This window comes from Hypanus sabinus, chromosome 28 (genome assembly GCF_030144855.1).
Source record: "Hypanus sabinus isolate sHypSab1 chromosome 28, sHypSab1.hap1, whole genome shotgun sequence".
NCBI classification, from domain to species: domain Eukaryota; kingdom Metazoa; phylum Chordata; class Chondrichthyes; order Myliobatiformes; family Dasyatidae; genus Hypanus; species Hypanus sabinus.
Window position 1 is genome coordinate 42810398 of NC_082733.1, and position 15452 is coordinate 42825849.

Sequence of the window (15452 nt, forward strand, 5' to 3'; positions counted from 1 at the left end):
AATGAAGGTCACTCACTAAGGATAAAAGAAAGAATTTCTTCTTAGAGGGTTGTGACTATTTGGAACTCTCTATATTAGAGGGTTATAGAGAGGCAACATCAGTGAACGCATTCAAGCCAAAAAGTGAAAGGTATTTCAGCTACAGAAGCGTGAGTGGGGAAGATGATATTGAAGCCTGGATTAGATAACCCATAATGGAGTAGGCTTGAGCGGGAGCAACTAATTCACTCATACTCCAGTTCCTTGTGTAAAACTATTACATTGATATTCAAGTCCAAGACTATTATTTGGAGACTTGAATTTGAATCCTACCATTGTTGTTTGGGGATTTTGAACTCTGCACACAGTAATAATTCAAGTATGAAAGAACAGGAGTTTTCCTCTAACCAACAATAACATAGAACAACAACCTGCTGGAGATGCTCAGCAGGTCGAGCAGCATCTGCGAGTAGAAAGGAAATGCTGATATTTTGTTCAGAACCATGAATCTGGACTGATTGTGGAGGGAAGATGACCAGTACAAAGCAGAAAGGGAGAGAGGTGACACAGGGGCCATTTGGTGTTCAGTGGACCAAGGAGGGTTGAAGGATGGACAGGCAGATGAGTGAAGAGAGTGTGGAGAGGTGGAGTTGGGAGAAGCAAGTAGATGTTAATTGGGAGACAAAATCAAAGACATAAGGAGCGAGGTTGGGGAGGGGAGGGAGGAAGGGGGCTATAAAGTTGGAGACAACTGCTGGAGGGTGTGCAGAGGGAGCAAAAAGGCTACCAAGGTTGAAATTTGATAAATAAGGAAGGTGATGAAGGAATTATTAAGATTCAAGATTGTTAAGTACACATTGAAATGCATCAGTTTCATTAACATCCAAAACACCCAAGGTGCTGGGGGCAATCTGCAAGTGTTGCCATCCGTTCCAGTGCCGAGAGCAGATGGAACCAGATAGGGGTGAGATCATGAGCGGGCAAAACACGTGGGCAATAAGTGGGTGGAGCAGGATAACTTGGAAATGCTGATTGTAGACATGGGGTTTACAAGACACAAGTGAGTGCACCTCCCCACAGTAATATCATTGGGTGTCACAGTAATGTAGCAGCTAGTTTGACTTTATTATAGCTCGGAGCATCTGAGTTCGGAGTTCAATCCCAGCATCCTCTGCACACCCTCACCGTGGAACCAGGGTTTTCTCCAGGTGCACTGGTTTCCTCCCACAGTCCAAAGGTGAACTGGGTAGGTTAATTGGTCATTGTACATTGTTCCGTGATCAGGTTAGGGTTAATTGGGGTCGTGGGGTTGCAAAGACAGCATGACTCAAAGGGCTATTCTACATTATTGCTAAAATAAAATTAACCTCGATGTAGAATACATTCTTACAATTACTAAATTGGAAAGAATATAGCTTCCCAAAGTAGAAAACGCCTCCAGAAAAGCTTTTAGAAACTGTACAACAAAAAATCTTTATCAATAAAGAAATCTGATTTAACACAGGAAGCAAAGTCTTATCCTTGAAACACAACATCAATTTTTCCTGCCCATTTCTAACAGTAGATTCCAAGCATACCCTTCGCCAGACACTGTAGATGATAAGTAGCGCGGCTCCCCGAATAAACCATAAAATATTAAGGAACCAATGGCCTACAATTATTGGTCGACATGAAGCAACAGTCAAAGGCCTTTAAAATAATTCCCAATAAAGATCTATAGGCTGTGACTATAACCTCTACTTTTCCGGACTTCTGATTGCATCAGGGGATCCATGAAGTACAGCTAGCTTGCTGAAAAGCCACAGAAGAACCAAGACAGGAGGAAAATGCATTATTTTTAATTCAACCATTTTCCAACACTAAATACTGAAGCATACACAATTAAAAGAGACACAACCATGAGAATGGAAAAAAAACTCCTTACATTGAAGTATCTGCAAAAGGCAATTACAAAGCCGGGGTGGCAGATGGAGATGTATTTCTACAAAATAAGGAGCAAGGCGCTTCCTCACCTCACTAGGCTGCAGGTCACCCTTGTGCAACCTGTAGCACCTCCTAAGCACCCGTCCCCAGATGAGGATCATGTGAACCCATAGGAGCAGGTGGTAGATGGTCATATGAACAATAGGTGATATCAAGAGCCTTGGTTATAGAACATAGAACAGTACAGCACATTACAGGGCCTTCGGCACACAATGTTGTGCCGAAACATTGCCTCCCATATAAACCCTCACCTTAAATTACTCCATATACCTGTCTATTAGTCTCTTAAATTTCACTAATGTATTTGCCTCCACCACTGACTCAGGCAGTGCATTCCACGCACCAACCACTCTGAGTGGAAAAACCTTCCTCGAATATCCCCCTTGAACTTCCCTCCCCTTACCTTAAAGCCATGTCCTCTCATACTGAGCAGTGGGGCCCTGGGAAAGAGGCACTGGCTGTCCACTCTCTCTATTCTTAATATCTTGTACACCTCTATCCTCCTCGTCTCCCAAGAGTAAAGCCCTAGCTCCCTTAATCTCTGATCATAATCCATACTCAATAAACCAGGCAGCATTCTGGTAAATCTCCTCTGTACCCTTTCCAACGCTTCCACATCTTTCCTATAATGAGGCAACCAGAACTGGACCACTGACGCCAGGCAGACAATCTCTGTAGAGTTTTGATAATGGCTAGGGTCACCCATCTTGTAAAGATACTGCCCAGAGGCAATGGCAAACCACTTCTACAGAAAAATTTGCCAAGAACAGTGGTATTGTTCATCTTCCATTCAGAAATTAGATGGCAGAGGGAAAGAAGCTGTTCCTGAATTATCTGGTGTGTTATCAGGCTCCTGTACCTCTTCCATGTTAGCAATGAGAAGAGGGCATGTCCTGCCTGATGGGGGTCTTTAATAGTGGATGCCACTTTTGACGCATCCATTTGAAAGTGCTCGATGCTGAGAAGGCTGGTGCCCATGATAGAGCTGGCCGAGTTTACAATTTTCTGCAGCTTTTTGCAATCCTGTGCAGTGGTTCCTCCAGACCAGATGGTGATGCAACCAGTCAAAGTGCTCCCCACAATACATTTGTAGACATTTGCAAACATCTTTGGTGAAATACCAATTCCACACAAACTCCTAATGAAATATAGCTGCTATCGCGCCTTCTTTATAATTGCAACATTATGTTGGGTCTAGGATAGATCATCAGAGATGCTGACACCCAGGAACTTGAAACTAATTACCTTTTCCATTTTTGATTCCTCAATATCGATTGATGTGTGTTCCCTCAACTTCCCTTTCCCGAAGTCCACGATCAATTCCTTCCTGTACTTCCCTCCAACCATTTTCTATTAGCCATTGTTGGCAGTCTATTCTACCTATATCTCTTGTACACCTCTACCAAGTCACCCCTCATCCTTCTTTGCACCAAAGAGAAAAGCCCTAGTTCACTTAACCTATCCTCATAAGATATGCTCTAATCCAGGCAGCATCTTGGTAAATCTCTTCACCCTCTCTAGAACTACCACTTTCTTTCTACAAGGTTGTCAGGCTGAACACAATATTCCAAGTGTGGTTTAACCAGAGTTGTATCAAGCTGCAACATTACCTCGTGCCTCTTCAACTCAGCCCACAGACTAATGGAGGATCACCCACCCCATGCCTTCTTAACCACTCTCTCAACTTGTAAAGCAACTTTAAGGGATCTAGACTTGGACCCCATGTTTCCGGTGTTCCACCATACAGCTAAAAATCCTGCCATTAACCCTGTATTCTTCCTTTCAGTTCAACCTTTATAAGTGTATAACTTTTTGAAATTGTATTTTATCTGATGCTTCTCAGCCCAGTTCTGCACCCTGTCGATGCCCTGTTGTAACCTCCAACAGAGGCCATTTGGATCTCCACAGATTTTACCCCCTCCAGTCCTGCCAAAGGGTTTCAGACAGAAACATGTGAAGTATTTTTTTCCCCCCATAGATGCTGACTAGCCTGCTGAGTTCCTCCAGCATTTTGTGTGTTGCACAAAATAGGCCAAAATCGCCTTGGTTTTACAAATGGGAATCACGATTTATCAGAACAATTTAAAAAATATTCAATATTGTAGTTGGTCACCCAAATTAGAAGCCATTTCACTGTATTGCTGTATCACATCAGTGATATGAAACCCAACTCTGAACACTATTTTAATTGTGTACAATGGATACCAACTACAATAAGTCACCAAATGTCCAGTTCTGGAAATAAGTGTCTAACAATGGGATGGGCTTTCATCTGAGCAGCATACTGTGTAATTTAATGGAGCTTGTTAAAATAATGAACACAGGAGTAATCTTCTCAAAGCCAGTGAAGGGAGTCACCAACTTAAGTTTAGAATAAGGAAAGTTTTCTTTTAATATAAAGGCATTTTACTGGGTAGCAGAAGGGGAACCAAGACATCAACTAGGAAAAAAAAATCAAACTTCCGGACTGCACCAAGATACTGGGTTCAGATAGAAGGGCAGCTTCTTTTCTAAAAAGGTTCAAGTGAGAGATTTATAATAACCCATGCTACCAATATTTATTCCTTTCAAAACATTCTGGAAGAGCAGATACAGAACAATGTGCTTGTTTTAAATTCTGAGAAAATATCAATACCCTCTTTGAATCCTGGAAAACTGAAGTCAAAAGGAGACTCCACCCTTTGTTACTCTACTTACAGTTGGTACAAGAACAAATCAGAGGTAGTTGTTCCCTCCCCATGGAATAGCACTTGGCCTCTATGTAGCACAGCAGAACTTTAATGCAACCATTTGATGTTCCACCTAGTGGAACAATAGTATTGGCCATGGCAACAGATAAATAGCCCATCCTCTTCAAAAGGAAAAAAACTATCAAATTGGGACCACAAGTTCAGGAAGAAACTTCGTTTGTGCAGCTCAATTACCTAGTCCCCACCCTTATTAGTCTGAATGTGAGCTTGTACACCCACAGGATCTAGCAATAGTTGACTATTGCTATGTTATTGGCTCAGACTCAAGAAAAGGATTGCCTGTAAATGATTAACCCTTGGAAATTATAAACCATATCACATCAAAAATAGAAATATAGCACAATAAGTATTCTATATGTTGTACACTTGAAATAAAATATTAAAAACCAAATGAGAAATTCTTTAAGTTATTGATTGCTAATGTTAGCAACTCTGGCATTAAGAAACCATTCCTATTGGCTCGCTTACAACCAAATGGCGAGGAAATGATCTGTCCCTTAACCACTATATCCAGTGAAAAAGGCAATAAGAAGAAATCAGGAATTACTCTCAGCTTTTGATACCCTAAGTATGACTTTGTTGACAACCATCCATTACACTCTCAGAAATAAAGCCCATATTTCTTAGATTAGCACATTTCTAGGAAGTTTGTTAATGTTCAGATTTACCATCTTCATCTTTCCACATTTTTCTCACCACCTCAATTTATCTATCACATTACAGCATTAGACATGTTGCCAATTTATATAATATTAAAAACCCTCTTCCTGTGCATCATCCATAATCCTTCATTCCTACCTTAAATGCCATTAAGTTGTCCTCTTCCACTACTACCACAGAAACTCATCCCAGGCACCTGCCACTCTCTGCATAAAAATAAACTTGCCCATCATATCCCCTCGAAACTTCCCCACTCTAATCTTAAAAACAGATTTTATTGTGTTTGACATCTTAACTCAGGGGAAAAAATATCTGTCTATCCTATCTACACCTCTCAATTTTAAAAATATCATTTCACACCTCAACCTCTGACACTTTCTTTATTTAAAATGTCAGAGTAGATTAACAAAAATGTTAAGGGTTTCACCGAGGCTAAAATACACAGGCTTAGTTCTCATTATCAACTGACTTGAGTTTAAAAACCTATAGAGAGCAACTCTTAAAACTATACTTAAAAAATAAAAATATTGATCTACACCTGTAGAAAGAAATGCATTAAAAGTTCACATAGAATTCTTAAATTACTCTGTAGCAGTGAATGATGAAAGTTGAAAATATCCTGACTGTTGATAAAATTATACTTCTTTATCATTGATTTCATGTCCATCAATAATCAAACTATAAAGCCATTCCAGCAGAATTAAACTTCATTAATACTCTACCCACAAATCAAATTAGGAACTTTTAAATCGCATTGTTGACACAATGGATTTGCTTAGAATGCAATACCCGTGTTAACAGAAATTAAAATTATCTGCTCATTCGACTGAGTTTCAGGTGATTTACTGACATTCCTACAGATTGCGGTAAAATATGGGAATAGACAGGAAAATTATGTCAAGTCAGCTCAGAAATTATCTTGTTTAATGGCTTAGAAGAGAAAATCTGCAGATGCTAGAAATCCAATCTAATCACAAAATGCTGGAGGAACTCAGCAGGCCAGGCAGCTTCTTTGAAAGGAGTACAGTTGATGTCACAGGTCGAGACCTTTCAGCCGAACCTGCTGAAGGGTCTTGGCCCAAAACATCGACTGTATTCTTTCCCATAGAGAATCCTTGGCTGTCGATAGATGCTCCCTGGCCTGCTGAGTTCAAGCATTTTATGTGTGTTATTTGCTTAATTGCTTAGCAAGTCTGAGGGGATGAATGGCCTTTTGCTCCCATTTTTGTTGATTTTGATTTATTGTACAAACAATTCATTCCAGCAATTCAAAATTATCATCGATTAGACATTAGCCAGACTTGAAGCTTTGATATATCACAGACTGTCTGGTGTAAACTGGAGTGAACTCTTATTTCATAACCTATAACCTGTAGCTAATGCTGGTAGGTCACAGTCTTCGGCCGTTCACTTTATGGTAGCTGATTTAAAGTCAGTCAATTTGTGGAATCAATAAGGATACGAGAACTACATTCTTCTATCCAGTGAGTGACTGTTAATACTGCTCATCTCAATATTCACTTCCATTGCACAACAGCAAGCCCGATGATTCCACCTGTTCCTGTGGAGTGCTTTAACCAAGGACAGACAAGTTAATGCAGTCTCTGATGTTTTCTTCATTCACATGATCAGTCTATTCCTACAGGTATTGCCATCTTCCCACACCAAGAATCTCCAATTTCGAATAATTTAACAGCACAGACATCAGCAAAGCAATAAAGCTGAATCGAGACATCTCACCACCTACACATTCAACCCCCTAAACTAAATAGATGGTTCTACCTGCAGGTCAAACTAACACTGTTAAAACCTCTGAGTTAATAATCGAAGAGACTGTCACATTTTTGCCATCTCCAGCTGGTTATCCTAGCCAGCCTTTTGACCTCCAGAAATAAGCTCATCCAAATCTCCACTGCCCATTTCTTCTTGGATCACTAAGTCCTGCTTGCCACCACTTGCTATGCACATTGACCACCAACTCCCAATGCTTGCTCTCTCAAATTTAAAGTTCTTATCTTCATTTTCAAACCATCAGGCCTCACTAGCAACTCCCAATCTTAAAACCACTTTCTGCCCACTTCCTCCGGCCTAATGTCAAAAATCACACCTCCACTCACCTACCAGTCATATCCTAAACATTCCTTTATTTCCTCTCCAACTTCCCTCATTATCTCTGCACGGATGGTCCAAAACCAGACTGTGAAAGGAGGAGGATTGGGGATGAGGCTAGCAACCCCATCCCATCACCCAGAGCTACAGAAATGCCAGAGGCTCCTAAGACCTCAATCCCTGGGATAGAAAGCTTCTCCAAAGATGGACAACACCTGGGACAATTTGAAACACTGACCCAGGACAGATGACAGTTGCGTTGCTGTCAGCAGCCTGTGCCCTGCAGGGATGATAGGCTAAGATGAGTATTATCCTATCAACCAGATGACTAAATTAACAATTTATAAACAATGTTGGCAGTCCAACTTTCTCCTGTTCATTCCTCCTGCACCCTTTCCAATTTAAAATTAATTTGTTTCCTCTCTCCCAGCTCTGACAAAAGAACTGCATGATGAAATATTGACCTTCTCTTTCCACATTTTCTGGTTCCAACCCCTTCACCCTACCCCCATCTGATGGCCAAAATCTAATTTTCTTCCCCTTATCCAGACTTTCCATGACAACCCCCTTACTAGCCGAGCTTTCCATCGTTTCCCTAAATATGTGTAGCACCTTCCATGGCTCAGTATGTATGATTCAATTTTGTCTGGGTTGGAAATAGGAAAGGGGTCTGTTTTGTTGCTTGCTGTGGTCTGCCGAGCATTGTACACATCCTATGTCAGCAGTGAAATGTGTAGCAACACTTGGAGTTCAGCTGTGCTGAACTCAAATGACACTTCACTGAATGCTTTGACATACATTCAATTAATAAATCTGAATCGTACCTCAGCAACACCAACACGTTCTTTCACTATAGTGTGGTTACATGCATACAGCTTGTTGCCTCTGAGTACTTAGCAAACTCTACCTGGACTCAGTCCTAAAACTACTTGTGTTAGCACTTCCCAACCTGAACAATACCAGATAGTTATTAATTTTTCTTCCTACATTTTCAAGATACAAAATCCACCAACTAGCACATTTCTATGACGCAAGACAAAAAACAAGTTAGCCATACATCCCTAAATTCTGAGGCTGTCGTCATTTCTGTGTAAGGTTATGCAGAGGAATCCTTAGCGTGCATAAAACACTACTCTATAAAATCATTTGCCCAAGAAATAAACATATAAACTAAAGCCCCAGGTGAATTCATGTCACATGGAAAGAGCAGTAACATTAAAAAAATCTCAAGTGCTTTCAGTACCATGGGTATGTGGAGGTCTCATGGGTCTAAGTTGGGGTCAACCTGTGTAGGGGTGACAGTGTGTGATTGGGTGGTCTTACAACTTGAGTAAACTGCCATCAACCATCATTGCTTTTAAACAAATCCAATTGTCTAGGCTGGGCTGACACCATACTTCCTTGCATTTCACATCATGTCAGGTCAAAGTCCAAGCATCTATCCAAATGCATTCACATCCAGTGGCAGGTGTGTACCAGGATTTCAGTCACAGTCAGGTCCAGGGGTCTACATGCATCCTGTGTAGCCACCCTGTGTCGGATGTTTCAACCTCCCGAGATACCTCATCCACCAACCTACATGTCTGAAGGGACATGGAAGCTTCAGGTTCAAAGCAGGTGTGCTCAGGTGCAGCTGTGTAGAGTGTCCCAGGTGTGTCAGCCAGGATTACATTCCAACTGTCAGGGAGTGTGGATCATCTGGACCCATTAAGACACAGGAGCTGAAATAGGCCATTCAGCCCATCGAATTCACTCCACCATTCGATCATGGCGGGTCCTTTCTCACCTCACAGTCACAATTAAGCTGCGATCCTGGGGCGTGGGAAGGGTGAGGTCTTGAAGTTCAGACCCACAACCCCTCCCCTCCCAGCCGGGCCCAGCTTACCTGCACCTGGAGCTCGGCCAGCTCAAGCTGCAACCTGCTGTTCCGCGACGACACCATCCAGTAGTTGAAGGCCACGACGGCGGCCAGCACTAGCAGGCCGAACAACAGCAGCGAGGGCAGGCGGCCCGCACGCCGGCTATTACCGAACATCCTCAGGCCGGCAACAAGATCGACCCCGAGGCCCACCCCCACCTCAATCAATAACGGCCGAAAAGCACGGGCGGGAGGCAACGGAACAAAAGGCTAGAGGGTGAAGTGAAGCCTGGGCAGCAGCTGCCTCTCAGGCAGTGTCAACCGGGAGCCCGATTACCTCATCCCACCAGCAACCGGCAGCTATTTAGCCGCGACGGGCGAGCTGCAGGCCGCACCTGGCACCGGCTCCCCACCGCTCGCTCATTGCTTCCTAACAAGCCCCTGCCTGCACAATGTTCCCTCTGCTGGATCGTTTACACCGAAATCCGCCCTTCCTACAAACGGTACCCCTACTGCGTGAAGTGACGCAGAGAAAAACAGCTCCAACACCCGTCCGCACCGCGGAAACTGCCCGCCCTCCCCGGCTGACAACGGCTTATATAAGCCAGTGCAACCTCTCCTGCTAGCACCCGCCTTGACGACGTTGTTGAACCGTCATAGGTCAGAAAAGAGTGGTAGGCGGGGCTCGAGTGCCAGTGCGACCACTCCACTGCCCACTTTGCCGCAGTCGCTCTCTTTATTGGTTTTTTGCCGCATTGATGGACGTTCCGGATAGGAGGGCACTATGCGGCAGCAAGTTAGTACGAACATGCAAACAAAGCTGCTTCCGCATTCGTTGAACTTGGGATTTGAATGGTGTAATGTCAACATCAACACTGAAAATGAATATTCCACTGAGATCTACAGTCTTCTTGCTTTGATCTTATGGCTTTCTCTTGTTGAAAATAATATTACTTTCTGAAAAGATGTCGAATCTCAGAAGTACGATTAGTTCACAATCAGAAACACAGGAGATTCTACAGATGCTGGAAATCCAGAGTAAAAAACAAAAAATGCTGGAGGAATTCAGCAGGTCAGGCAGCATCTATAGAAAGGAATAAACAATCTACCAGTGGTCTCGGCCTGAAACATCGCTTGTTGATTCATTTCCATTGATGCTGCCAGAACTGCTGAGTTCCTCCAACATTTGTATGTAACTCCAGTTCATAATCAGATTCAAGTTTATTAAAAATTTAAAAATTAACTTTATTAGTCACATGTACATCAAACTCCATAATGAAATGCACCTTTAGAATGTGAGAGGACCCAGAGGAAACCCACGTGGGCTTTGAACTCCTATGGCAGGCACTATGCTACTGTATATCTTGAAATTTGTGGTCATGTAGCAGCAGTACAGTACAAGACATAAAAAATACAAAAAAGTTACATATAAGTAAAGAAATTAATAGAGAGTGCAGGAAAAGTGAGGTGGTGTTCATGGACCTTTCTGAAATCTGATGGCAGAGTGAAGGAAAGGCGCCATATGGGTCATCAGGTTCCCACGCCTCATCCCTGATGGCACTAATGAGAAGACAGCACGTCCCAGATGCTGAGGGTTCTCCATAACGGATGTGGTTTTCATGAGCCATTGTCTTTTGAAGATATCCTCGACGCCGGATATCTTTTCCCCATTTCCCTCAGGGACACTGTCACACTCAGATGTAGAAGGATTCTTCATTACAGTTTCCATAACAATCTTATTTGTCCAGTCAAGGTTGTTAGCCCTGAGCTGAACCCCTGAATCTGGAGAACCAGTGAACTTCTTGTAGTCTGGCCTCTGCCCTTTGACCTATTTGGCACGGGTGACCGTGACAAGAGCCAAAGCACATGTTGACTCCACCAACATAGTTCTTCAGGTCAGAGAGACAGGCAAGCATCCACATCCAATGACAAGGTTGTGGTCCTCTTGGAGGATTCAAGTCAAGTCAAGTCAAGTCAAGTTTATTGTCACTTAACTACATATGGTCAAACGAGACAATGTTTCTCCGAACCAGTGTGTAAAGTGCAGTAGTACACACAATAACTGATGAAAGTAAGGATAAATCACACATAAAATAACAAACTAAAGTGCATAAATTAAATATTGTAAGGTACAGAACAGATTAACTGGTGACATTTTGAATGTGATGTGGCAGGGAGTTCAGAAGCCTAAAGGCCTGAGGGAAGAAATTGTTCCCCACCCTGACCGTTCTTGTCTTTATGCATCGGAGTCTCCTGCCTGATGGTAGAAAGTCAAAGAGGATGCTGGATGGATGGGTGGGATCCTTAATAATACTAAGGGGCTTGCATTAGCAACGCTCCTGATACACGTCCTTGATGGATGGTAGGGAAACCTCGATGATCCTCTCAGATGTTCTCACAGTCCTCTGTAGGGACTTCCAGTCCAATGCCTGGCAGCTTCCATACTAGAAATAACCTTTATTTTACTCATTTACCAGATGTGATATAGACTGCACTTATTACCCATTCCTAATAGCCCTTGAGAACATGGAGGTGAGCTCCTTTCATGAACGTTTATTCTTGGGTAAGTTCACGGATAGGAAGGGTTGCAGTGGGCAGAGTAGTGTAGTGGCTACCATATCGCTTTACAACGCCAACAATCGGGGTTCAATTCCCACCACTGTCTCTAAGAAATTTGTACATTCTCCATTGTGACCACATGGATTTCCTCCGGGTGCTCCAGTTTCCTCCCTCGTTCCAAAGATGTAAGAGTCAGTAGGTTCCCCCATCAAGAAGGCCTCAAAGCTCTCTGCTTCTTTCCCTAAAAAAGGCACCATCCAGTTGAAGAACCAACAACCACCACCTTCCTCCGGCTGACAGAACTGGTCCTCACCCTCATCAATATCTTCTTTGGCTCCTCCCGCTTTCTGAAGACTGAAGGGGGCAGCCAAGGGTACCCACATGGGCCCCAGCGATGCCTGTCTTTCAATCCAAGCCTTCCCCAGCAATGCTCCGCAATTCTTCCTCCACTACACTGACAACTGCATTGCTGCTGCTTCCTGCACCCATGCTGTGGTTCATCAATTTCATCAACTTTACCTCCAACTTCCACCCTGCCCTTAAATTCACTTGCTCTTTTTCTGGCACCTTCCCCCTACCGTTCTTGATCTCTGTCTCCTTTTCTGGAGACAAGCTGTCTACCAACAGATTCCCACACCAAAGGTTCCTTAGAAACCTGCAGATTCCCAAAGCTACCTCTTCCCACCCTGTCTCCTGTAGAAATGCTATTCCCTTTTCTCAATTCTTTGGATCCACTGCATCTGTTCCCAGGAAGAAGTTTTCCTTTCCAGGACATTAGAGGTGTTCTCCTTCTTCAAAGACTAGGTTTCCTATCCTCCATCATTGATGCTGCTCTCATCCACATCTCCTGGAGCTCTGCGCTCACTGCATCTTCCTGCCTTAACAGTGATAGAGTTCCTCATCCTTACCTACCACCCCATGAGCCTCCACATCCAACATATCATTCTCCCTTATAAGGCGACTGTAGCCTTCAGCCAGGAGCAGATGTCATCAGGTGTTTTGACCCTTAACCACGACGCTCTCCAGTTGGTGGGCCGGCAACTGCCCATCAAATCACTGCCCATCTGCTCCTGGCTTCCGGCTTCCCTCCTCTCGCCTACTCCAAATCCTACCAGCTGCTTGTTTTTTGCTCCTTTCATCCAGGCCCAGAGCTGACAACAACCACCATGCTGATTTGACAAATCTGTTGGAATTCTTTGAAGAAATAACAAGCAGGATAGACAAAGGAGATTTGGTTGATGTTATATACTTGGATTTTCAGAAGGCCTTTGACAAGGTGCCACATATGAGGCTGTTTAACAAATTACGAGCCATATGGTATCACAGGAAAATTTCTAGCATGGATAAAGCAGTGGCTGATTGGTTGGAGACAAAGAGTGGGAATAAAGGGAACCTTTTATAGTGGCGCAGTGACATCAGCGCCAGACTCCGGAATGGGGGTTCCTGGGCTCGAATCCAGTCGGGCTGTTCCCGAGTACGCTTTCCATCCGTGCCGAGTTGAGTGTTGAGCTCGCAACTCGACCTCGTAAAATAAAGAAAAATACTGCGAAATGTCTGTGTGAGGAGTGGGCGCGTCACACAGTCTTTCGTTCCGTGCCTTGTAAGGCATGGAAATGGCCGACACTGGCCTCTCAGGCCTGAGTCACCCTCATCATTTATGGTTGGTTGCCGTTGACTTGTGGTGTTCCACAGGGGTACGTGTTATGACCGTTTCATTTTTATGTTCTATGTTGGATGATGGAATTGATGGCTTTGTTGCAAAGTCCTCAGACGATTTGAAGATAGGTGGAGGGGCAGGTGGTTTCCGGGAAGAAGAGAGGCTACAGAAGCACAAAGAAGTGACAGGTGGAATACAGTGTCGGGAAGTGTGTGGTCATGCACTTCTGTGGACGAAATGAAAGGGTTGACTATTTTATAAATGGAGAGAAAATACAAAAAATCTGAGGCACAGAAGGATTTGGGAATCCTTGTGCAGGATTCCCTCAAGGCTAATTTGCAGGTTGAGTCTGTGGTGAGGAAGGCAAATGAGATGTTAGCATTCATTCATTTCAAGAGGACTAGAATATAAGAGCAAGGATCTAATGTTGAGATTTAATGAAGCACTGTTGAAGCCTCATTTGGAGTATTGTGAGCAGTTTTGGGCCCCTTATCTTTGAAAGGATGTGCTGAAACTGGAGAGGGTTCAAAGGAGGTTCACAAAAATGATTCCAGGATTAAACAGCTTGTCATATGAAGCGTGTTTGATGGCTCTGGGCCTATATTCACTAGAATTCAGAAGAATGAGATGTAACCAATTGAAACCTATTGAAATGTAAAAGGTCTTGATAGAGTGAACATGGAGAAAATGTTTCCTGTTGTGGGAGTGTCTAAGACCAGAAGACACAGCTTCACATTAGAGGGACGTCCTCTTCGAGTGGAATTGAGGAGGAATTTCTTTAGCCAGAGAGTGGTGAATCTGTGGAATTCTTTGCCATAGGCAGCTGTGGAGGCCAAGTCTTTATGTATATTTAAGGCAGAGGTTGGTACATTGATTAGTCAGAGCATGAAGGGATATAGGGAGAAGGCTGGAGATTGGGGCTGAGAGGAAGTTGTGATGAAATGGCGGAGCAGACTCGATGGGCCAAATGGCCTAATTCTGCTCCTACATCTTATGGTCTCATCAGCCTATCACCTCCCCCTTTTCCCCTTCTTCCTCCCTTTCTCCCATGATCCATGCACCTCTCTGGTCACTTGCCTCTCCAACACACTTGGCTTTACCTATTATCTCCTAGCTTGTCCTCTGTTTCCTCCTCCCAGCTGGTTGAGTGGTGTTGCAACAAGACCTTAGTATACAACATCAGTAAGACCAAGGAATTAATTGTGGACTTTGGGAAGAGAAGTCAAGGGAATACAGATTGAGGGATCAGTGGTGGAGAGGATGAGCAGTTTCACATTCCTGGGTTTCAACATCTCTGAAGATCTACCCTATGCCAACATATTGATGCAATTACAAAGAAGGCATGACAATGGCTATATTTCATTTGGAGTTTAAGAAAAATTGGTATGTCACCGAAGACTCCAACAGATTTCTACAAATGTGTCACGGGGAGCCTTCTGACTGGTTGCTTCACTGTCTGGTATTGTGGGCGGCACCAGAAAAAGATGCAGAAAGTTGTAAGCTCAGTAGCTCCTTCATGGGCACAAGCCTCCCCAGCATCGAGGACACCTTCAAAAGGCAATGCCTCAAAAAGGTGGCATCCATCATTAAAGACCCCTATCAACCAGGACATGCCCTCTTCTCACTGCTAACATTAAGGAGGAGACACATGCTCAATGTTTTATAAACACCTTCTTCCCCTTCACCAGCAGATTTCTGAGTGGACAATGAATCCATTAACACTACTTCGTGATTTTTCCTCTCTTTTTTTCACTGCTTACTTAATTTAATATTTTTATGTCATCATCATTATTATGTGCCATGTCGTATGATGTGGGAGATCATGGTCTTTGACCATTAATGTTCTTGGCAATTTTTTTTACAGAAGCAGTTTACCATTGCCATCTTCTGGGCAGTG

At 43.4% G+C, this 15452-nt stretch overlaps 1 protein-coding gene across 3 annotated transcripts in view; it reads right to left on the reverse strand.

Moving 5' to 3' along the window:
* Positions 1-9921, reverse strand: part of golm2 (golgi membrane protein 2) — an 83875-nt gene extending 73954 nt beyond the window's left edge. For 2 of the 3 annotated variants that reach the window (XM_059953040.1, XM_059953041.1), the window contains exon 1: positions 9367-9920. In XM_059953040.1, coding sequence (XP_059809023.1) covers positions 9367-9516 — 150 coding nt within the window. In that variant the 5' untranslated portion in view covers positions 9517-9920. Of the gene's footprint in view, positions 1-9366 lie in introns of all 3 variants that reach the window. The other variant, XM_059953039.1, reaches the window with a different exon arrangement.
* Between the last annotated feature and the right edge of the window lie 5531 nt (positions 9922-15452).